General features: G+C 42.3%; 1 protein-coding gene across 7 annotated transcripts in view; it reads left to right on the forward strand.

Moving 5' to 3' along the window:
• SYCP2 (synaptonemal complex protein 2) overlaps positions 1–25691 on the forward strand; it is a 138746-nt gene that overhangs the window by 96444 nt on the left and 16611 nt on the right. For 6 of the 7 annotated variants that reach the window (XM_061631111.1, XM_061631110.1, XM_061631117.1 and 3 more), the window contains 7 exons: positions 1568–1750; positions 9849–10050; positions 11889–12118; positions 15304–15489; positions 16232–16322; positions 22551–22694; positions 24123–24253. In XM_061631111.1, the coding sequence (XP_061487095.1) occupies positions 1568–1750; positions 9849–10050; positions 11889–12118; positions 15304–15489; positions 16232–16322; positions 22551–22694; positions 24123–24253 (1167 nt within the window). The remainder of the gene's footprint in view (positions 1–1567; positions 1751–9848; positions 10051–11888; positions 12119–15303; positions 15490–16231; positions 16323–22550; positions 22695–24122; positions 24254–25691) is intronic. The other variant, XM_061631116.1, reaches the window with a different exon arrangement.

Here is a 25691-nt window from a genome sequence, read left to right on the forward strand (position 1 = left end):
TGCATTCACTGTAGCTGCCCAATTTCCCTGCTTTTTAAATTTTGACAGAAATAACTGTTGGCTATAGGTACATTCTTAAACCACAAAGGTTTTTCCCCCCTGCGTATTAATGAATATAAATCTTAATACATGAGTGAGATTCTCAGGCTTTCCAGTGATAGCGTGATTTGTGTGTGTACTGCCTTCAAGTCAATTCCGACTTATGGTGACCCTATGAATAGGGTTTTCATGAGGCTGAGAGGCAGTGACTGGCCCAAGATCACCCAGTGAGCTTCATGGTTATGTGGGGATTCAAACCCTGGTCTCCCAGGTTGTAGTCAAATAATCCCTCCTAATTGCAGCCGCTCGATGGCAAGAGCAAACAGTAATGGTGACATATGGCACCCCTGCCTAGTCCGTCTTTTTAGCTTTATCGCTTTCATTAGCTGTCTATTTATGAGTAATTTTGTATCGATAGTATTAACATATTGAGAAACTTTAGAATATTGTAAACAGAGCCATAACTTCAAATAAGTACAACCACTCTACCCTATCAAAGGCTTTAGTAGCATCTAAAGACAGCAATACAGTCAGCCTCCTGCTAATCTGAGCTTTAATTATCATATTTATCATTTTCCTTAATGTTTGTATTTAGTTGTCGTCTTTTTTAAACTCTGTCTGATCAGGTTTGACATATTTACTTATGAGCTCATTCAGCCTTCTTTGCCAGCACTCCAGTCAGTATCTTTTAGTCTGCATTTAATAGAGAAATGAGCCTGTATGATTCTATCCCTGCAGCATTTTTTCCGTTCTTTTAAAATTAAGGCTACTTTTGCCTGTTTCCAGCTGTCAGGAGTTACCCCCTTATTAAGACAGACATTGTATAGATCTTTCAATCTAGGGGCCAATTTGTCTTTACAGAGATTGTAAAATTCTATACCCAACCCGTCTAGACCCAGAAATCTTTTTTTGCACTTTGTATACAAGTTATTATTTATTCTTTTGTTACACCTTGTAAAATGCTTTGATGCTGAGCCCATAAGGTCAGATACGTTTAATTCAGGAGTTGCCAGTGTGGTCACCAGTGCCTCCTATGACATCAACAAAAGGTTTCAGTAGATATCCTTTCAAAAATCCACAATGCATGAGAGATGCTTTTCCTGCTTAGTTCCCGTTTGGATGGACTCAGCCTCTCCTACATTGCATACACTCCCATTAAATATACCCACATGTCGATGGAAGCCAGTATTGAACACCCTCCCTCCCTTTTGTTCTGAACAGAGGAGAGGTGAAAAGAGCTTATCTCTGTGAGAGATCATGGTGGAGGCTAATGTAAATGCCTTTTTTCTCAATAATGGAAGGGGCATGCCCACACTATTTTGTGATCCTGGCTCTTTTTCTGCACTTTTAGATGTGGTAGTGATTTTGTGTTATGCCATGCCCCCACATCAGCTATTTTGTGACTGGCACCCACAGCACTTTTTCAGAATTCCAGATGTGTCCACTGGCCTAAAACATTTGATGACCCCTGATAATTAATGTCATCATTAACATGTTCAGTGTTCAAGATGTATATTTTATTCTAAAGGTATCTGTTTCTACAAATCAAAGTGACAATGATGCTGGGGGGAAAACACAAGCAGTCAGATCAAAACAACCCAGAAAAGTGGCACTAGCCAAAATATGTTATAAAGAACTCTCAAATTCAGAGGCTGAAAGTGAAGAGGAATGTTCAACGCACTTAACTAAGAAAGACATTTTAAAAGACCATGTAAGCATCATTTTATTCTGCCATGTTATTAATTACTTTAATTTCTATTCAAGCTTACATTTTAAAGATTGACCAGTAAATTTTTGCCTTCACTGTGCCTTGAATTTGATATTCAGAAGAGCTGCATAGGATTTTAACATTATTTTAAGTAACTGCAAATAATTGCAAATATGTTGAAAAACCCTTATCTGAACTGATTTTAAATAATCCAGTTACAGTGGCATTTAACATTATACTGAGAAACAAAATCTGTGTATAAGTTCAGTGTAATAAATGAAAACAGAATTCCTACAAAATCCTGAGCATTCTATTACTAGTTAAGGTTAAAACAGCTGAAGAAAGATAGGGTGTTTCCAAACTAGTGGATCTTTACATAACCCGCTACTGATAATTGTGCAAAGAGGTGGTATATCTTTATTATTCATTTATTCATTCATTCATTAGATTTATATTCTGCCCTTTCTCCCAGTAGGAGCCCAGGGTAGCAATGCATTGATCTGTCACTCATTATTACTATTTAATGCCGAATTGTTTTGATCACGAAAAACTGTAACATATTAATGAGGTGCACTGTCCATTATCTCCATTTGTATGCAGTTAGGAATGGACAGATCAGTCTCATTCCAGTTTGTGGCACTTCCTTATGTGTTCATTGTGAGGTCTGCACAAAATTCTTGTTAAAAAAGAGGGCTGCCTTTTAAAACTTTTCTCTCTAGGTAATAGCCGCTCTAGGATCATAGAAAGCCTAGCAGCTGCCTCTATCATACACACATTCAAAACAGGACCACAAATGCTCTCTGTGTTGCTGAACCATCCCTCATGGGGAAATTGTACTGGGCAGGGGAGGTGACTGTCCCGCATCAGCAGCCAGGCTTTCTAGCTGCTTGGAGTTGCTGTTACCTATTTTTGAAAAAGAAGTAGGTTTTTTTTTTTTTTAAAAAGGCAGGCCTCAGATCACCTCATGAAATGCCTTGAAATGTAGATTCCAAAGAAGAACTATGTCCTGATCCAAACATTAGTGCAGAAGGTATGGTTCACGTGAGTTCGCTTTGGCATTTGAACTGAGACTCCTTAGAGCAGCCTTTCCCAACCTTTGGGTCCCAAAGATGTTGCTGGACTACAACTCCCATCAGCCCCAGCTAGCATGGCCACTGGTCAGGAATCGTGGGAACTGTAGTCCAGCAACATCTGGGGACCCAAGGTTGGGAAAAGCTGCCTTAGAGCATCCCATATATGTGCTTCCTCTTCCTAGTTGTTGTTTCACTCCATGCTCCTTTGAATGTCCCAATGTTGCCATTTAATTCTGCATTTGTAATACTTTAATTGTGCACCCATTCATTACAGATGTCTTGCTGATTTTGTCTGCTAAATTCTTTTGCCAAAAGCTAAGGATCCTTTTTTCCCCTAGCACACTGAATCAAAATGTATTGAGTGTATATAGAAGCATGAGTGCAGTTGCACAAATTCAGTGTTATTTCAGGCAACAAATAAATTGGACCATTGGTCTCACCTGAAGGGTGATTTTCCTATGAGGACGGACATCACAACGGGATTTAGCTCCACCTATCGTGCGAAGGCAAGAATGTCTTTGAAGTCAAGACTAGGGGCGTCAGGCCCCTCCCACTCTCCAGTTCATTCGCAGCGAGTCTGAGGAGAGATATCTAAAAATACAAGAACAAGGCCAACAGGCCTGGCAGCAGGAAAATAACACAATAGTACCATGCATAGTAACATGACTCCAACATAGCGGTATAACAGAACTAGAAGTCTTGACTTCACTTTTAAATGTAAACATAATAGCGTAACAGTAATATATAACACATTAGAAAATATATAGTCATCCTCCAACTGGGAGGGTCGTGATGTCTGTCCTCATAGGAAAATCACCCTTCAGGTGAGACCAATGGTCCATTTTCCCTATGAGTCCGGCCATCACAACGGGATGTACCACAGCAGCCCATACAGGGAGGGACCACCCACGTGTTAATCCTCATTAAGAACCTGTTGCAACACTCGTCTGCCAAAAGATGCGTCAGCAGAGGCATAGCGATCAATTTTATAATGCCTTATAAACGAGTGAGGGGTAGACCAGACTGCAGCCCTACAAATATCAGCAACAGGAGCATTAGTGGCAAAGGCAGCCGAAGTGGCCGCTGACCTGGTAGAATGAGCCGTTATACTAGCTGGAACTGACATGTTCAGAGACTCATATGCTAAAGTAATACATGCCCTTAACCAACGGGATAAAGTAGGATTGGAAACCTTGTGCCCCATAGACCTTGGATGAAAGGATACAAACAGAGACTCCGTTCGTCGAATCTCTTGGGTCCTGGACAAGTAGGTCTTGAGAGCCCTCCGGACATCTAACGAATGCCAAGCCTTTTCGAGAGGATGGGTAGGATTCGGGCAAAAGGAAGGCAACACAATGTCCTGGTTGCAATGAAAAACTGAATCAACCTTGGGACGAAAGGAAGGATCAGTCTTCAGCACAACAGAGTCCTTATGGAAGACGCAGAGGTGTTGAGCAGAAGACAATGCGCCCAACTCCGAAACGCGCCTGGCAGATGTGATTGCGATCAGAAACAAGACCTTGAAGGACAGTATACGTAGGGGCATAGTCCTGATTGGTTCAAATGGAGGGCGTTGCAAAGCCTGCAGAACTTTCGGCAAACTCCATGAGGGGAACCGATGGACAACAGGCGGAGAGCGTAGGGAGACTCCCTTCAAAAAACGTTTGATGAACGGATGTGAGGAAATATCCAGGAGAGGACACTGAGAGAATGGATGACAGAGTAGACGCATGGCGACGTAGAGTGTTGGGTCGAAGTCCCATCATAAAGCCACTATGGAGAAATTGGAGCACCTGATGTACATTGGCCTGGGATGGATCGTGGTGGTGGGACTGACACCACTTGGAGAAAGCCGCCCAGGTATGTTGATAAATGCGAGTGGTAGATGGTCTTCTCGAGGCCAAAATAATATCAATCACAGCGTCAGACAGTCCAGCTGACCTCAAATGTCTCCGTTCAAACGCCACGCTGTTAGATTGAGCCAAGTAGGGTCCTGGTGCAGTACTGGACCCTGGGATAGGAGGTCTGGCGTTACTGGAAGTGTCCAAGGATCCATCATTGACATTGCCAGAAGATCTGAGAACCACGGTCGGCGTGGCCAAAATGGTGCTATCAGAACCAGCTGTGCCCTCTCGGTTCGCGCCTTCCTCAAGGTCTTGGCTAACAATGGTATGGGGGGAAAGGCGTACAATAGACCGTCTGGCCACGGTGTTGTTAGAGCATCCACTGCTTCTGCTGTTGAGTCCAGGTAACGGGCAAAGTACCTGGGAAGCTGGCAATTGCGACTGGAAGCAAACAGGTCGACTAAGAGGGCGCCGAACCGACACTGGAGACGATGGAAAATGGCTGGGTGAAGTTTCCATTCTCCCGGAAAGACCTGTTGTCTGCTGAGCCAGTCTGCTGTCACATTCCAAATCCCTCTGAGGTGTTCTGCTTTCAGGGATTGTAGATGTTGTTCTGCCCAGACAAAAATGAGGGAGGCTAAGTCCTGCAGAGGGCGAGACCTGGTGCCCCCCTGTCTGTTCAAATGTGATTTTACACACGTGTTGTCTGTTCGAATGAGCACATGATGCAAAGGGGACAGAGACTGAAAATGACATAGAGCTAATTGGACAGCCTTTAGTTCCAGCCAGTTGATGCTTTGAGATTGCTCTGCATTGGACCAAACCCCCTGAACGTACTGGGAGTTGCAGTGGGTTCCCCAACCGATGAGGCTGGCATCTGTGGTTACAACGGTTCTGTGGGGTTCTCTGAACGACATGCCCTTGGAGAGGTGTTGCACATTGGTCCACCAGCGGAAGGAGAGGCGCAGTGCGGGGCTCAAACGAACTTTGCGATGTTTGGAGCTGGCAGTGTCTTTTTGAAAAGGCAACAGAGTCCACTGAAGGGGCCGAGTGTGTGCTCGAGCCCAGGGCACAATGTGGATTGTGGAGATAAACATCCCGAGCGCTCTGGCGAGAAGCATGACGTCTGCGGATGTTTGTTGCATCAGGGACCTTGCAATGCTTGTGATGGCAGTGATGCGATCTGGAGCCAGGAAGACCATTGCCTGCAAGGTGTCCAACATTGCCCCAAGATGTAGTAGGCGTTGGGTTGGTTGGAGCTGGCTCTTGTCGAAGTTGACAAGCCAGCCGTAGGTCTGCAAAACATTGAGGGTGATCATTAAATGATGTTGAGCCAGCTCTTCAGACTTGGACCGTGTTAGCAGATCATCCAAATATGGGTAGATATGAACCCCTTGGGTCCGAAGGTAAGCCACTAGGATGAGTAGCACCTTGGTAAACACTCTTGGAGCAGAGGAGAGGCCGAATGACATCGCTCTATATTGAAAGTGCTGGTGGCCAAAAGCAAACCGAAGAAACTTCCTGTGAGCTATACAAATGGGCACATGGAGATACGCTTCCTTAAGGTCGATAGAAGCCAGGAAGTCTCCTTCAAGCAGACTCTCCGTAATGGAATGGAGTGATTCCATTTTGAACCTGCGATATGTTACAAAACGGTTGACAAACTTGAGGTCCAATACCGCCCTCCAAGATAAATATCGTTTTGGCACAGCAAATAGGAGGGAGTACACCCCTTCCGACCTCTCAGTTGTGGGAACTGGCTCTATCGCCGCTATGTCCAAGAGGTGATGTATAGCTGTCTGCATGATGTTGTGCCTGGCTGGTGTCCTTGGACAAGGAGAAGGATGGAATCTGTCTGGTGGGGTTGCCCAGAACTCTATGTTATAGCCATGAGTGAAAAGTAATCTGCCGCCTATGGGGAGGACGTTAATACTACTTGAGTAGGCGGGGGCCTCCCTTATATGAGGACGATGAGTTGCCCCTGCGCCCTTGGTACTGACCTCTGCCTTGGGAGCGTCGGTTCCAGGAGCCCCTGAATACGTTGGGGTCATAGGGTCTGAAGTCGCGGCCTCGTCCTCCTGGCCGCGTTCCTCGAAAGGACTGGTTGGAACGAAAGGAGGAAAATCACCTGAAGGGCCTGTGGTCGATGTTCTTGACTGTGGCTAGAACCAGTTTGTGGGCATCTTTTGGATCAACCAGCACTGCCTTTAGAGCTTCCTCGCCGAAGAGTAGAGATCCGGAGTAGGGAGCCTTGGACAGGTTCAGTCTGGCCACTGAATCAGCTTGCCAGTGGCGAAGCCAGAGGGTGCGACGAGCGACTATTTGAGTCGTCATGGCTCGTGCCCCTAATTGGGTGGCATCCAAAGTGGCATCGGCCACAAAAGCTGCTGTCTTACGTAATTTCAATAGTGCTCTTTTGAAGGCGACAGGATCAGGGTTAGCATCCTCTAGAAGGTCATCCATCCACATCATAGATGCTCTGGAGAAGATGGAGGCTGAAGCGGAGGCACGCATGGCTAGGGCAGTGGCCTCGTGATTCTTGCGGAGGGCGAAGTCTATTCGTCGCTCAGTAGTGTCTTTTAGGTGAGATTCCCCTTCCCTGGGCAAAAGAGATCGTGAAACGAGGCGAGCGATTGGTTCATCTATGCCAGGGACATCTAACTTGGTGGCAAAGTCTGGGGCTAGGGCGTAAAGTCTGTCAGCCAGGTTCTTGAAGCGTCGAGCTTTGAGTGGATGGTCCCATTCTTCAGAGGCTAATTTGGCAATTGGGTCCGGCACCGGGATGTAGTGTTCAGTAGGTGCAGGGGATTTGAGGACCTTGGCCCCTTTGATAGCTGGGGCAGACGAAGTTGAAGGCGCTGTCTGGGGACCAAGAGTATTAACTACCCTGCGTGCCAGGGGCTGATAGTCTGAGGCATTAAACAAGCGATACGATGTATCCTCCTCATGATCTGAATAGTCGCTCCAGTCGTCTCCTTCAACATGGTCAGTGAAAGTTGACTCCTCCGCATACGAGGCTTCGTCCGTACATCTGCCTCTGGCTACATCAAAGGGATCTGGTGAGCAGGAAGGATGAGCTTCATGGCACGCACGTTGGTCCATGTTGAGTGGGGGTATGGCAGGAACTTGTGGTAGTGACTGCATTCATGTGAAAAAAGCCAGCATGGCTTGGAGTTGAGAGAGGAAATCAGGAGACAGCTGCAGACCAGATGTGGGAGATGTATGTGCCTGGTGAACTATTGGAACAGATGTCTGAGGCGGTAAGCCAGAGGAAGGTTCGTTAGGCGAACAGTGAGCGGGAAAGCCAACAAACTCTTCCTCGTCAGAGGCAGTAGCAGGAGAATGGAAAATATCACTTATGTGTGTCTGTGCTGTGGTGGTGGTTGGCACAGAGACATAACGAGGGCGCTTTGGTTTACTATGGCTGGAAAGATGTTTTGTCTTAGCCAGTGCTTTGGCATGTCTGGTCTTAGACGTGTTATGATGTTGTGGCTTGGCTGATTGTGGCATGTCTGGCTGATCTGGCACCATGTGTGTTGATGGTGACATGCCTGGCTGTTCTGCCATCTTATATAAACCTGGGTGCAGTACACTGCCACGGAGGGGGCAGGATGTAAAGACCCGAACTGGCACAGCGTACTAACACGGGGGGGTAGGATACACTGGCAGATGGCGAAATGCACTGCCACAGAGGGGGCAGAATGCACTGAGGTATCAGCGTTAATATAATATAGGCTGTTTTAGAGTTGGCACACTCAGATTAGTGCTGTAGGCTGGGTTATTGGCTTGTTCACGGCCCCAGAGCGGGCAGGATATACAATGTAAATCAGATTTAATACAAGTCAGCCACTGATATTAAAGCTCCAGCCTTGATAATGTAATCCAGCCACTAGGATTAAAGCTCCAGCCTTGATAATACAATCCAGCCCACTAGGATTGGAGCTCCAGCCTTGATAATATAATTCAGCCACTATGATTACAGCCACAGTAATGTGTGTAAATTAGCCGTGTAAATTTGTCAGCAGCACATATACACAAACGTACGGATAGATAGCCTGCAGGGGAGGTATCCGATAATAAGGGGAACAAAAAAGGCGGGAAATTCAAAATCAAAAGGAAAAAATGGCGCCTGGAAAAAAAGAGCGGGAAAAAATGGCGGAGAGGGAAGAAGCAATGGCGGCCGTCGGAGGCGAACTGGGGGAAGGGCTGCCCAGCACGGTCTCGCCGAAAACCGCAGTAGCGGCTCTAGAAAATCCCCGGAAGGAAACAGGTAGGGGAAAAATGGCAGCCGCCGCAGAGAGAGCCGCCATCGCGGTCTGTAAAGCCCTTCGCAGTGGGATTTAAGCCACGTAGCGAGGGCGATCTGAGGCAAAGGGGTAACGGCGGGAGCCGCAGCTGCAAGCTCCCGCTGAGATCGGATAAGCCGCAGCCGCGGCAACAGATCAGGGGGAGGAGGGAGGGTCAAAAGCGATCAAAGGCAATCAAAAAAGAGAACCGCAGCCGCGGTCACTGAGGGAGTCCCCCGGCTACGGATACAACAGAGCCGGGGGGGGGGTTGAGAGCCGCAGCCGTGGTCTCAGAGGGAGCCCCCAGTCAAGGAAATAAAATAAATTGAATAGCTCTGAGGAAAGGGCGAAGAAAGCCGCAGCCGCGGTCTCTAAGGGGACCCTCAGTAGGCTAAACTCAAAACAAAAAAAGGACTTTAAGACAAATACACAAACAAATACGAGACTTAGCTAAATGCTATGTGAAATTCCAATCTTGTTCGTACGAAGGCAAGAATGAACTGGAGAGTGGGAGGGGCCTGACGCCCCTAGTCTTGACTTCAAAGACATTCTTGCCTTCGCACGATAGGTGGAGCTAAATCCCGTTGTGATGGCCGGACTCATAGGGAAAAACTCAAGACAGTTTAAAGTTCCAAGAGGAAAGCATATAAGGTAAAGAAATGTGTGAAGATTAGTACAAGGTTAATGGATGAATTGAAATGCTACAGGAGGAATACTAGGGCAAACATTGCATGACAGACACTACAGTTACATCCTAGACACTTTGGACTCACACTCTGTCTAATGGCAAAACATAATATTTTTAAATTAATATTTTAAGAATTTATTCTGTTTGTAACATAAAATCAGCATGCTTAGTACCCAGTGAAATGTGTCTGATAGTTTTCTGTACCTCTAGCCAGAACACAAAAGTATGAAAAGCAAAGCTTTTAATAAGCCAAAGGCACAACAGTGTATTGTTTCTAGTGAGACAACCAAAGTAAAAATGGTAAACCAACCAAAAAAGCCCACTAAGTCAAAAGATGATGTGCCAAAAAAACAAATGGAGTTATCACCATTGCCTTCATCTGAGAGTCTACCTTCTTTGGAGATAATGAGAAGTAAGTTCTATATTTTTACTTATAGATCTGTTATTGTATGTAATGTTGAATAAAGCAGAAATACTGAAAAATTATATACATGAAACTCATTTACTTATTCACTGCCCACTCATAAAACATACTGTGTTATAGAATAAACCATTAAAACGTCATAAAATTATGAAATCATAAAATACAGAACAAATGACTAACACTGAAATATTTATAACCTACAGTACTTTACAGTTATTGGATAATTAGAATTAAATCTTAACAGCGCAACCCAGCAAGCTTTAGTGCTTTTGTTGGTGTACATCTCTAGCACCGATCCACTAGCTAAGGCACCATCAGAAGACAAACACACCTTTTTAGGGTTCTTGTTATATGCCTTAATCTGGAGAAAATGGCTTCATGTTCCTCTTCTAGAAGGAGGCCTGCCCACCAGTTCAGAGGAGGAGAATTTCTGTAGGGTGGGCAGGAAAAAACCTTTCTAAGAATAATTGAGAGCTACAGAAGACCTGCAATATATGTTGAAGGGGAAATTATATTTTACCATTACTTATGCTACACAAGGCTGCCCCAAAAAGCTACTGGGTCTACATTTTTTTAGTGATACTATATTTTTCTAGTATTTTCCTTACAGTTTCTTGCTTGTTACCTCTGAATTGCCAGACACTGATAGATGCTAGCTCTGATAAATTAAGAGAATAAGTGGCATTTTTAGTCGCAGTTTTTCTCTCACAATCTAGGGAAGTCATGTTGTTCTGGCAAAATGTAAGTAAAAACTGTGGAAGAAAATTAGAATATACTACATGATAAAATGCAATGTGTCATTACTAGAGAGGGGCCATAGTGGAATGGCAAAGGGTTATAGTTCACTGGTAGAACACATTCTTTGTATAAAAAAAGAGTCCAGGTTCAGTCCCAGACATCTCTGGTTAGCAGTGGCAAAGACTCCCGTCTGAAACCCTAGAGAGCCATTAACAGTCAGTTCAAATGCAAATAGCAGTGTGCTGATGCAGGCTGCTCAGTAGTGCCCGGTTTGCTCCTGCCTTTCTATCACACTGGGACGAAACACACCAAAGTACTGGCTTAGCATTATGAGCAAACGATTGCTCATGGTTTGTTCCCCCCAAACAAACCACAAGCAGTAAGTGGCTTCTGCTTGTGATTTGTTTGGAGAGAAACAAATGATAAATGCTGGTTCACATATAACAATAAGCCAATGCTCTAGTTTGTTTCCTTCCAGGATGGCAATGGCAGGATCAGGGGAGGAGCAAATCAAGCACTGTTGAGCAGCATGCACTAGCATGCTGCTTGTTTGTATTAAAGCATAGCTTATTTTAAAATGTGGTTTACCATTGCAATGTGAATCAGGTCAGATGGACTAATAGCATGACTCAATTTATAAGGTTACCATGGCATTCAAATCTGAGCAGACTGATTAATTTTAACTAAGTTATATGTTAATTGTTGAAACAAGCCAGCTTCAACCCATGGGTTATAAAGAAGCTCGGTTGCTTCAGCAAACCATTGTTAAGATTAACCAAAATTAGGATTAGGGATAGACAACATGGTGTCCTCCAGATCATCCCTAGTTATTTGCCATCATAGCTAGGGCAGATGGAGGTTGTAGGCTACATCTAGAGGACACCATGTTCACTACCCCTGTTAAGGCCAGCCACAGATGACACAGTAATTTGTAGCTAACCTAAAATGGAAGCTTGAAGTTTCCAATCTCACAGCTATGCGGGGGAGAGTTCATAGCCCAAGATTTGCACAAGGACATTTTTGTAATACTAAGCCATGGTTTATGTACAAACAAACCAATATGTTAAATTGTGTCTTTGTTTATTTAGGCTGTGAGAAGGATACAGAGGAAGAATCTACTGAAGAAAATATTTCAGTGAGAAGATCATCTTTATCTCCCTTTATTCAAGAGTTAACACCTGAAAAGGAATCTTTCGACAACATCCAAAACATGTCTGCTTTAGTGAAAATGAATAAATTAATGCAGCTTTCTGAAAAGGGCAAAGCAAAGACATTTGAAACTGAAGACTTGTCACCTGTTTTAAGTCCAATTCCTTTGGTAAATAATTATGCTTTATTTTAAGAAGATTTTTTTCCACCAGCATTAACTTAGTTTAGATATTACATTAAAAATTCTATTCTTTTGAGATTCACGTTTGCTTGGAAGTAATTCCGATTGATTTCAGTGGGGCTAACTCCCAAGGAAGTATGCCTAGGATTACAGCCTAATAATCAGGCAAAGGAGGGAACATTTGTTTCATTTAATCTTTACCAAAGGTAAAGTAGAGTATACAAAAGCCTCTAATCTCATTTCTGCTTCTAGTGCTCACAGATACTTAGAAAGGCAATGATTTGTCTATGGTGTCTTCATATTTATGTATTATTAATTTAATTTTCCAGAGTATTCACAGCACAATCCTAAATTTATTTGGTCAAGTAAGTCTCATTGAATTCAGTGGGGTTTACTCCCTTCCTACTAAGTGATGTTAATGGATTTACATGTAAGTCTTTTCACACATATATGTGAACCTTTGACTTAAAAGGATGCACATGGAGGCACTATTTTTGGTTCTTTTAATCTTGAGATGATTGCATGCCACCATGGTTATTGTGCTATGTTACTATCAATTTAGAAATGCCAGTACGGTCTTCCTTACTTGGGGGAGTTATCAAGAAAACAAATGCCAATATAAATGTAGAGAAATGTTTATTTACACAAATGGCAAACAGTAAGTAAAATGGATTAAGGGCTTGAAGTGCCAATACAGAAATGTAAGGCAGCAAGATGGTTAGTTGTTACAAGGTACACAGACTAGCCAAATCCATATTGCCTGTCCCATAAACTTATATTTAAATAGTTTCTATTAAAGTGATGGAGATAAGTAGTGTTGGAGAGTTTACCTTATTTGGTGTGGATATGGGAACCAGGGAAGGAACAGATTTGCACTGGGAGCCTAAATGCTGAATGCAAATGGCTGGGGTTTGAAGGTCCAAGACAGTGAGGTTAGGGAAAAGAGAGTAGGGATAGTAAATGCAAGACTGTAATAATTACCATAATGTATCTCGACTTCAACAAAGCTTTTGAAAAAGTATCCCATGATATTCTGATTAGCAGTCTAGCTAAATGTGGGCTGGATGGAACAACTATCAGGTAGATCCACAGTTAGTTACAGAATCGTACTCAAAAGAATGCTTATCAATGGTTCCTTCTCAAACTTGGGGGAGGTAATGAGCAGGGTACCACAGGGCTTGGTCCTGGGCCCAGTGCTCTTCAACATTTTTATTAATGACTTGGATAAGGAGGTGCAGGGAATGCTTATCATATTTGCAGATTACACAACATTGGGAAGGATAGCTAATACCCTGGAGGACAGAAATAAAATTCAAAATGACCTTGATAGGCTGGAGCATTGGACTGAAAACAACAGAATGAAATTTAACAGGGATAAGTACAAAGTTCTACACCTAGGACAAGAAATGAAATGGACAGTTATAAGATGGTAGTAGTTGGTTCAACAACACTACATGCAAGAAGGATCTTGGAATTGTTAAACACAAGCTGAATATGAGCAAACAGTGTGATGTGGCTGCAAAAAAGGCAAATGCTATTTTATGCTGCATTAACAACTATAGTTTCCAAATTGCGTGAAGTCTGGTTCCCCTCTAATCAGCACTTTGTGTGAAGTACCGATTCCCCTCTAATCAGCAGTGGTTAGGCCTCATCTTGAGTACTGCACACAGTTTTGGACACCACACTTGAAGAAGGATGTAGAGAAACTGGAGCAGGTTCAGAGGAGGGCAACAAAGATGATCAGGGGACTGGAAACAAAGCCGTATGTGGAGAGACTGAAAGAACTGGGCTTGTTTGGCCCTAAGAAGAGAAGACTGAGGAGAGATATGATAGCACTCCAAGTACTTGAAAGGTTGTCACACAGAGGAGGGCCGGGATCTCTTCTCAATCATCCCAGAGTGCAGGACATGGAATAATGGGCTCAAGTTACAGGACACTAGATTTTGACTGAATATCAAGAAAAACCTTCCTAACTGTTAGAGCAGTATAACAATGGAACCAGTTATCTAGGGAGGTCATGAGTTCTCCAACACTCAAAAGGCAGCTGGACTCACCTGCCAGATATGCTTTGAGTTGGATTCCTGCATTGAGCAGGGGGTTAGACTCAATGGCCTTATAGGTCCCTTCCAGCTCTACTATTCTATGATACCTGTCCAAGGGAATGGACAGAGAGTGAGAAGTTCTTTCCTGAGTTTCACCATGGCCTGCAGTGTCATGGTCACAGCTCAGTCCAGGGTTCCTCACAGCAGTTCAGTTGATTTGGATGGTGGGTCTTTACAGACACAGTAAGTTTGCAAGGTTCCTGTGATTCTTGAAAAGGCACAAGTGAAGATGGGATGGCTGATAAGGCAGCCCTCTAGCTAAAGCCCTATTATAATCTGGGCTTCTTAGAACTATCTTGATAAAGGTCCAAAAATAGAAAAAGCCTTCCTTTTGGAAGCACACTGGCTTGTTATTCCCACATGGGGCCTGACTAATCCCACAGAAAATAGCACACACAGTTGAGGGAAGGGAAACAAGGAAGGGAGTCAAAGGGATCTAGCTAAAAGTCAAAGTCTTTCTCCAGCATCTATGGGAGCTGTCTTGAAACAGAGCAGAATAGCCTCCTGAGCAAAAGACTGAACAATTTGTGGATCTACAAGATGCTCTAGTAATAGAAAAGAAGCTTCCTACCAGGCTTAATGACAGTTCTGGATGGAAGGGATAGCAGTGCTAATTAATTCAAGTACCAAGTCTTTATCAGACATATCAATATGAATTTCCCATGGTTGAGTCAGGTTACTGAGGTGTCCCTTGTGGGAAAATGAAGTGGCATTTTCCGAGGAAAATAACACTACACTCATTGCTCAGAGCAAAGCCAAAATATTGTTCTGGGGCACTTCCACAGTTCCAGGGCATATGCAGAGTTCCAGCTGAACTAAGCTTTTCAATACAGTAGGGCCCCATTCATAGGTTATGTTCCAGGCCCTCGCCGAAAAGCGAAAACTGCCGGAAAGTGGGGCCCTACTGTATTCCAGCTGCCATATTAGCGGAACGCCGAAAAGCAAGGTCCTACTGCAATAGTGTTCTTAGGGCTGTAACCTTTAAATCATTAAAATCGCTTTAAATTGGCAAAGCCAGCATGTGTATTTATCCTTACAGTCATTTGCCAATAACATTTTTTTTCTTTGTAGTCGAACCTTAGTCCTTTCACTACAAGAACAAAAATCATTAGTGACCAAGATGCAGATGTTGCTAAGTATCCAGAGAAAAAATATGGTCCTGATGAAGCAGCTAGCATAAAAAATTACCCTTCAAACAGATCATCTGATGTAGAACTGAAAGATCTTTCTGAAAGCCTCATGAAAAATGGAAAAGAGGTATGTGGTATCAAAGGCAATTATTTTCATTTTTTTGGGGGGGGGGAAATGTTTTGATTTACAGTTTGGGGATTATATTGATGATGATATTCCTATTCCTACTACTATTGGTACACATTTTAAATATGTTTGTTCATTGTTTTCAGATTTAATATTTCATTGTGGAAACAGTTAACTGGAATAGGCCAACACAAATTCTGAGTGCTATAGCATTCCATCGGACTAATACTACACTTTATTCCTGTTTTTACAAACTATTTGCTAGCTACCTTTGAAATGTATATGCACAGCAAACATTTCTTTCTTACATACCAAACTTTCCAAAGCCAAATTTAGACTGAAATTCCAAACATTTACTAAGGAGTAAATTGTATTGAACACAAGGGAATTTACATCTTGAGTAGCAGCTCCACAGGACACAATCCAGCTAACATTAAGAATTGTAAGTCCCGTTGATTTGAATGGGAAATAATTAAGCAGATATTTAGTTTTTGCTGAAGTTGCTAGGACTTTACAGCGCTTAGCTCTAGCTGGATTGTGCCCTGTTTTTCAAACATTTATCACAATATTAGTGTTGAAAATCAATTATAAAGTACTGGAGAAGCTAGGTTTTCATAAACTTTGTTGCATTTTTAGTAATTATTCATTTATGTTTTAAGGTAAGTGTTTACGTGTTAGCTTAAACTAAGATAATCTTGCAAATTAGTTTAGTGCTTGGTTACTTTTATGCAACAATTTTTAGGGTTCTGAATCGCCATCTCAATTATCCACACCAAGCAGAAGCAAAGAAGAACTATGGCATGAGGAACCTCTTGCTCACATACATGAATCTGGTATGTAAACTTTACTTCCTAAAAAATGATAAATAGCAGATCTTCAGTTTAAGGTACTTCTTATTGTCAATATAGTAAAGTTACTGCTGTCTGCTGAAATGGCCTTGAACCAGTTCTATCTTGTAAATGTACTGGATTGAGGGTTCTTGCGTACTCCCCATAGTCCTTGTTTATACAAACAACTTACATGACAAATGTTGTGGTCACCTGAGCTTCCATGGTTTTTGCCAACAGTTAGGTCTGTCTAGGCAAACCAACAGTCAGAGGTCCTACCAAAGAACATACGAAGGTTTAGGGATATCTCAGGAAAAATGGGAGTTCAACAACGGAAGTTCTTAAAAGTTTCTATTATGCTACAAATGGCTGGCATCAGAAATCAGAACATTAGGTCATACACTTCAAATACAGGGGATGTACACCAACACCTGTTATGCCTCGTATTACAGTTACATCACATTATACAATCACTCATAGTAGATGTCATCTGTTCTTCTGACTCAGCACTAGTCCCGACCTCTTGGTCTGTCTGCCTTATATGCCACATGTTCCCTTCTAAATACTGCTTCTATCTCTATATTCCAAACCTATCTGCTAGCTCCATCTATCTGCTAAATGCCATCTCAGATCTTAACTCTGTACAGCAATCCCATGGGCAGCTGCAATCATTAAAAAAAACCAAAAACACAAGGTTGTCTTATCTCTTCTTTACAGTTCCTGGGGAAACATTGGCTAACTGCCCAGAAATGAGGGAATTCAGGCAGATGGACAGTAAAACTTACTTTTAAAGCACCAATCCTGGCTTGTGTTTTAACTATACCCCTACACCACTTATTGTTAGCATAATTGACTGAATATAAAGAGCTTGAGATGGCCAATATACAGAAAAATAGATATACAGGCAATAACACTATCTTAAATGATCTTAGAAAACATTTATGTATGTATATTATTTGAAGATTGGGGCTTCAAGTTTCTAAAATGATGATTGCAAATCATTACACTATTCCTGAGGACTTTCTTTTTAAAATATTACTCTATGCCCCCAGCTCTTCCTATATGTACTGTTTCCTTACTGTGGTGCCTAAGGCAAGCCAAATATAGCAAACATTTTCAGCTCCAAGAAGCTGCAGAAACACATCATGTGGCCCTTCTGTGTCTTGTGATGTGCACACCCCAGAGCTTGGAAGTAACTCGTTATTTTTAACGAGTTACTTGTAATTAGTTACAATTTTAAATAACGAGTGGGTAATTCCATTACATTTGGCAAGTAACGGAACGACTAGTAATTTCCCTACTTTTCAGCTGCAACTTTAACGTTTCCACATTAGGTTGGATGTTACTTGGGGGCGGGAACAAGGGGAAGTCAGCTCCTGGCTGTGATTGGTTAACACAAGACATGTGCCTCACACTGATTGGACCTCTGCGCAGACTGTCTCTTCCCTCGTGATCTGTGTTAGGAGGCACAAGGGAAGAGGTGAATAGGCAGGTCCTGCTAGCGTCTGAGAGGGAAAAAATGGACGCTGGAGGAAAAAGCCTGGGCAAGGACAACGGAGGAGAAGGCAGCAGCAGAATGGCGAAGAGCTGTGGAGGTGAGTGACGATGATTTGTGTGTGTGTGTGCCCCCCCGCGGCCCCTTCTGCCCCCGTGGCATTTTTGCCCCCCCGTGGCCCGTTCTGCCCCCCCACTGCCTCTCCTTGCCTAGGTATGCATGGGAACAAGGGGGAGAGTTCAAAAAGGGGGGGAAGGAAGAGAAGTAGGCCAGAGCTTGGAAAAGTTACTTTTTTGAACTACAACTCCCATCAGCCCTAGGCAACATGGCCACTGGATTAGGCTGATGGGAGCTGTAGTTCAAAAAAGTAACTTTTCCAAGCTCTGGCCTACTTCTCTTCCTTCCCCCCCTTTTTGAACTCTCCCCTTGTTCCCATGCCTACCTGTGTGCTGTATTTATCCAGACAGAGCACTCCTGCCTTTTAAAATGCCGGCTAGCTTTTTATTGTATATTTATTTGAACTCCATCTTTCTTTTTATTTGTATTTTTGTCCTGTTTAATCACAAGACTGAATTGTATGTGGGACAAAAACTGTCTCAGTGATAATAATAATAATAATAATAATAATAAAAATAAAAAATCATTAGGCATATAATAAATGGCTTAAGGCTGATTTTTTTGTTCTTGGCAGAGATGAGGTGAGAAGTAGGGTCCTTGCAGCTCCTCCTCTCAGTCCCCCAGCTCTCAAACTCATGTTCTGTGAGAAAGAGAGAGATTCCCAGTCCCAGAGAGAGATAGACTGTTGACAATCTCTGCTAATATCTATACAAATGTACATAACATGCATCACCTGAACTCACATGATCTAGAGTTACCTTAGATCTTGCAAGATTTGCAAATGAGAAGCAATAGGGTTTTATATTAGTTCTGATTGTCTATTGGGCTATCATAGGTTATATGTTTTTTTCATTTTCTATGGCAAAACCTCCAACTTCAGTGGAATTTATGTGATGTGTTCTAATCATTTGAATTTGGCTAATGAATGCTTTATTCTTTCATCAGAACTTTAGCAGTAGTACTAAAATATTAATAAAAAAGAAAAGGGAAAGAAAAAATACTTTACATACATCATTAAGCTGTATTGCTAATTATAGATATAGATATAAAAGATAAATGGCATTTTGTCAAAAGTATTTTTGTCTACATTTTATACCTCATCCTTGGTTTTCCAAGCTTGGCATGGAATGCTTCTCATACAGAATTAATTTGAAATGCTGCATATTTATTATCATAATCATATTCAAAATAAAAAATATATGTACCGCCTTCAAGTTGATTCCAACTTATGGTGACCCTATGAATAGGGTTTTCATGAGGCTGAGAGGCAGTGACTGGCCCAAGGTCACCCAGTGAGCTTCATGGCTATGTGGGGATTTGAACCCTAGTCTCATTTTGTTCTCACAACAACCCTGTGAGATAGTAGGTTAGACTGGGCCAGGCAGGGTTATTCAGTGAGCAAAAATGATGCAAATAGGATCTCTTTTAATTGTGCTATCGACCTGCTTACTTCCACTCTGACTGGGGCATCTTGCAGCATGGGGAAGAGATGGGGGCACATCACAGCTGAAGTTCACCCATATAGGAGCATTATCTCTTGTTTATTACAGAGACGCCTGTTGCAGGTTTTGCTGCTGAGAGCAGCAGTCAGTTAGTGCGGCCACTTGTCACAGCTTGTTGATCCTGAGGAGGCAAAACTAGAAAGTGAGGTTCAGAAAGGAGGCCCTGTGCATGAGGAGGAGGAGGGCATGAAGCAGTGCCAGTTGCCCACAGCCACATCTGCAGAACAGCAAGTACCATGGTTTGGCTTTGAGAAAGCTTGTACATTTGTGAGCCAGAGTGGGAAAAATGTTGTTGTACGATGCAATTACTGCCTTCCAAGGATCAAAAATCTGAGATCAGCTGTTTCCTCCTCATCCAGTGTGAAGAAACATTTTGAGGTAAGTCTTTGTCATGCTGGTCCTCAAAGAGTGTCCATTGTCTATTTATGTTTAAATTGTGAAGTTCCTCTTCCATTTTTTCTTGGATTCATGCTTTGTTCTTCTTCCTCAGAGGGCACACCCTGAGAAGCTGAGAGCAATTGAAGAAGCAATAAAGGCAAGGAGACGTGGCCTTCCTGAACCAATGCATGACACCCCTCCTCCCAAAATGCTGAAGCAGCAGCAGACAACCCTTGAGAGGTGGGGATCTGGCAGGGAGCCTGTCACCCAGAGCAATCTCGACAGGAGAATCATTGATTTCATTGTAGAGGAGACAGTACCACTTCAGACTGTGGACAAACCATCATTCATTAATCTGGTTCGCATTGGACTCCCCAAAGATCTCACCATCATATGTGCGAAGACTCTGAGAGACAGAATTGAGAAGAGAGCATGCCACATGAGAGAAACTCTTGCAAACCGAATGGGTGCTGTGGCATATATAGCAACCACTGCAGATTGTTGGACCAATGGCAAGAAGAGTTACTTTGGGGTAACAGCCCACTGGATCAACCCAACTACCCTGAAACGTGAGGTCGGGGCCTTGGCTTGTAAGCGTCTGAAGGGGCGCCATACATACAATGTCCTTTCAAAAGCACTGCATGATGTACATGTGCAGTACAGGATCCACAACAAAGTTATGTGCACTACTACAGACAATGGCTCCAACTTTGTGAAAGCGTTCAGAGTTTTCATGGCCAAAGAACCAGTGGAAGCTGCAGGCACCAGTGACGATGATGGTGATAACCAGGAGGAGGAGGAGGCTGAGGTGGAGTTTGTGCCTATCTGTGAGATCCTGGACACAGGACCTGAAGCAGAGGAAGAAGCTGCAGACTCAGGAGAGGATTTTGTTTTACCACCACACCAGAGATGTGCTAGCCACACCCTCAACATTGTGGCAACACAAGACATAGAGGCCATGCTTTCTGACTCCTCCAGAAGTAGTCTTCTTGGTCCTTTCAAGAAACAGTTTCGTTCCTTGATGGGAAAGTGCAGCAAGTTGTGGTCCAAGCAGAACCAGTCAGCCCAGATTGCTGAGTAGATCCGTGCGCAATGTGGTGTGTATCTGAAGGTACCGAATAAGACCAGGTGGAATTCCACCTTTGATGTGTTGAAGCAACTACATGAGCTCCTGTCAACTGTGCCACTAAAAATGCATGCCATAATGGACCGCTGCTCCTTGTCCAGGATCACAGCTGCTGAGATTGAAGTGGTACAGGAATACACAGAGATTATGGAGCCACTAGCCCAGTCCCTAGATATCCTGCAACGGGAGAACGGCATGTTCATGGGGTATTTGCTACCAACGCTTTGCAATCTGGACCGCAAGTTAGAAGGACTGGAAAACAAACCTGAGAGGTACACATACTGTTTTCAGCTGCTGAGAGGTGTGCGTGAAGCCCTAAGAAAGCGGTTTGCAGCTATCTGGGAGGACAAGAGGCTTCTTCTGTCAGCCTGCCTACACCCTCGCTTCAAACTAGATTGGCTGGAATCGTGTCAGGCCACCACCCATACCAACAAGTAAGAACATTAGGGAAGCCCTTTGGGTGGATTACTCCAAGGGAAATGTTGTCTCAAGGGAGGCATCAGAGGGCTTAAGGTGGTAGGCAGGGGCTGGGCCTTTTCTTCCTGGGGCTCCTCATCACAACCTTGGGTTGCTGCAGGTAATCCTTAAGGGTCTGCTGTGCTGCCCCATGAGTGTGGTGACTTGGTCACCTTCCTACCTTCCATGTCATCATCCACAGGCTCAGGCTGGACCCTGAACCAGGGGACATGACAAGCATCAGGAAATGAAGAGCAGATGATGGTTTCCTAACATATATGTGTTAACATATCCTCTCTCTTTCTTAGATACACAATGGAAGCCTTGTTGAAAGCTGAAATAAAGATGGGTGTACTTAATGAGGACAGTGATCAGTCTTCAGATAAAGACCAGGAAGGAGATGACTTAGAAGATGACTTCTTTAACTTTCTGCCCCAGGGCAAGAAGTCAGCAGTGGACACTGCTGAGGAGGAACTGGTGAGGTACCTGAGGTCTCCCAGCAGGGAAGTGCCATCACTCCATGGCTTTCCACGTGTGCTGTGGTGTTTTTTGCAGCACAACACAGGCATGCCTTCAAGCGCCGCAGTAGAACGCCTGTTCAGTACTGGTGGCAACGTAATGACTGTAAAAAGACATTCCTTGTCTGACATGCTCTTTGAGCATCTTGTTCTTTTGAGACATAACAGAAACATATTATAAAAGCATTTCAAGTGTAAAATTTGATTTCAAGAGTTGGGGTATCTTCATTGCTGGGGGGATGTGAGATTCTGTTATGCCATTATGTTAATCTTACAGATAAAATTTTTTATTCTACTACCCCCTGTGTGTGTGTGTTTATTTTTAATATTGTTTTAGGCTTCTTAGATGTGCAGCAGCCAAGGCCAGCACCTTGTAGGAGTTTTTTTTTAAAAAAGTAACTGAAATGTAATTGTAGTGATTACTTTTGAGAAAAAGTAAAGTAATCAGTTACTTTCAGAGCAATTGTAATTATAACGGTAATTACTACTTTTTTGGGCCAAGTAATTGTAACTGTAATTTATTACTTTTTAAAAGTAATCTTCCAAGCTCTGGCACACCCTTATGTGTCCTTTTGAGATTTAATTGAGCATAACTATATAACACTGCATGTTATTATAACATTTGTTTAAATGTTGTCTTAGGACCTACAGTACATCCTAATTTCAAACGATTGTACCGGGAGGGTACAGAAAGTGATTCTGATGAAGAAGAAATTAGAAGAGAGGAAAGAAGAAGAAAGCTGCTCCCTAGAAAGTTATTTAGAGGAGATAATGGCACTTATAAAGGTCAGCTGGAGCTAAAGCTGGTGTTGGAAATCTCAATCTGCCTGTCTCAATCATTTCATCTACAATATTAAAAGGCATTCAAGTGAAATAATACAGGCTAGGATCTAAAAAATCACGCAACTAATTCTGTGAGCTCAAGAAACAGTTGAACATACATTTCTCAAACACTAACCCCCTATGTCAAACCATGTTTGACACTGGGTAGTCTTTCTAAAGCAGTTTTCTTTGATTCAAAGAAAAAAATTTAAAAAAAACCACACTGGAAATTCTACGGCCTTGGATATACTTAAAGTAGTTTTTGGATCTCAATCAGAATTCTCTCTTAATAGCAAAGAGTCTTCTGGGAAATTAAGTGCTTCCTCATTAGGTAGCATAGCAGGCAATGTCAGATTCTGCAATAAGTGTTGAAAGCTGTATCTTTCTCTGACTGTCACTGTTGCACTTCATGCAATTTTAATATATATTTTCAAAATATCTTTATGATGTTGCATTTTGCATCATAACACATTATAAATCATGTAAGATACATAGATTACAGTTACGGTTATCATAATATGTAGTAAATGGCTACAATTCAAAATGAAAACAAAAGGTTTGCTATAAGACTTCAAAGAATTCCTGCAAAAGTCAATTTTATCACTCACACACGTCTTTTCTTGCAAGATGAATGAAGTATGAATTGGCGATATCCTGTCTTGGCAAGAAGTTTTATTGTTCATATTTTATTAATTGATTTTTATGAAAGTGATTGTTTTAACCCGTCAGTAAATGCTTTCAGATTAATATCACTTACTTCTGATACACAGTGACATCTTATGGTGAAAGCTAAAACAAGAGCTCCAAATACTGCCTGATTTTTGGAATTTTACCTGCAAATTTTCTTGAAGAACATAGTGGTACTGTGTTCTCTCTGCTTCTTTGAACTTGTAAACTGGCTGTATGGGCTGCTTTACATATGATAGTTCTTGTACATAAATATAGGAGAAAACTTACTGTGTGAATGTAACATACCCATCTGTTTCCCTTGTATACTTATGTTGGCAAGTCACGATTGGCAGTATGTTCCCAAAGTGTTTATATATAACACAACTGGTTTAGGACATTGTTAAAGTTTAGCAGGTCTGGGTCTGATGAGTGCCTAGATTAGAGATGGCTTCAGAGACCTATGTATGGCACCTTGAGTTTGGGTCATTAAAATGGAATAAATAATCAAAATATACATGTTATCTTCATACTTCATCCATATGCCATAAATACCTGCGCTAATATATTATCTTGTGTGAAATTGTGTTCAGGTGATTGCTAGTTAAGAGGACATTAATTCATAAACAACATATCTCTTAGGCAATGCATCCCTAGTAAGAGGAGTGCACAATTGAAAACATGGCATCTGAATAATGATACATAATATTTCTTTTTCTTTTTTAGTTTCTGAAAGCATGTCTACTTTGTCCATTAATGATACATCTGTATTGGATGGAGAAAGCTGGGATGCTGACCCTTCAAGTGTAGGGATTATTTGTCAGAAGGTTCATAAGGAGTTTGCCAGGAAAATACAGGCAAGCCTTTGTTTGTTTGTTTGTTTGTTTGTTTGTTTGTTTGTTTGTTTGTTTTACCTAATAACATGCACCTTTTATTGGTAGAATATTTAGAATCTACTTTTGTTAAAGTGTTAGATGTAGACACATGCAATGGATTGCTTTTGATTACACATAGTGATATTTTATAATCTCTAGACAGTGGCAGAGGTTATTCTGCTCTGCAAGAAGTCCTCTCTAAATAGAGCAAGAAGCTGGGCCCGTCTGCTAGTTAAGTTGAAGGGTGGTATTTCCCAACAATAAGGTGGGCGTAGGAACAATTACTTTCCCTTAATGCTGGTTTCTAGTAAGCAGCGGCCTGTGGGGTCTGTTGTCCAGTGTTCCACCTTTCTATCCTCACTCCCAGATAGCTAGGAGGTAGAGGGGACTTTAGGGAGCGTGTGATTCCTTGCTTGGAAAATAGTATTTGATTAGGTAATGCACTTTTTCTTAACCACACAACCTATAATTTGTGCAGAGCAGCTGGCTACTGAGGTCTCTGTATCAAGACTGTATTCAGAGCATTGTTTGGGACCACATCTTTTTTCCTATTACTAACATAGGGAGCAGCAGTCATAAGTTATTTCCCCTTCTTTGCAGGCGATTGGATGTAGTTCAGAAAACAATTATTTTGACAGCTGCTGGAATGTTGTGTACTACAGTGGAGAACTTAGAATATTCTGTTATCCATGCACACTCTCATTAGTTTACATGAATTAGATAATCAGCAGAAGTAGCCTTTTATTTATTTATTTATTATTTGATTTATATCCCACCCTTCTTCCCAGCCAGAGCCCAGGGCAGCAAACAAAAGCACTAAAAACACTTTAAAACATCATAAAAATTTAAAAAACATTTTTTTAAAAAAAAAAGCTTTGAAGACTTTTTTTAAAAAAGGTTAAAAAACATTTTTTTAAAAAAAATGTTTAAAAGCATATTAAAAAGCAATTCCAACACAGAAGCAGACTGGGACAAGCAGGGCTGTGGAGTCGGTACGCCAAACCTTCGACTCCAACTCCTCTATTTTTCTACTGTCCGACTCCACCCAAAATTGCTTCCGACTCCACAGCCCTGTAAAGCGCTGTATATGTCTTTTTAAATTGGAAGCTCTCATAGGAGCATTTTTATCGCTGTCTGAATATGCGCTGATCTTGGCATCACAGCATTTGGCTTCATCTGGGTCCTGTGTCATACACTGACACACAAAATGTTTTCCATCTTGAGTTATGGTGAAATGCTCAAATACAGCTGACTTCATGGGAAGCTTCTTTGACATTTTGAATTTATATTTTTAAAAATTTGTCAATCAAAATTTATTTTGAAGTCGGAGTCAGTACATTTCTACCGACTCCAACTCCACCCAAAATTGCTCACAACTCCGACTCCGACTCCACAGACCTGGGGATAAGGTCTTGTTGAA

Source organism: Rhineura floridana, chromosome 6, assembly GCF_030035675.1.
Source record: "Rhineura floridana isolate rRhiFlo1 chromosome 6, rRhiFlo1.hap2, whole genome shotgun sequence".
Classification (NCBI taxonomy): domain Eukaryota; kingdom Metazoa; phylum Chordata; class Lepidosauria; order Squamata; family Rhineuridae; genus Rhineura; species Rhineura floridana.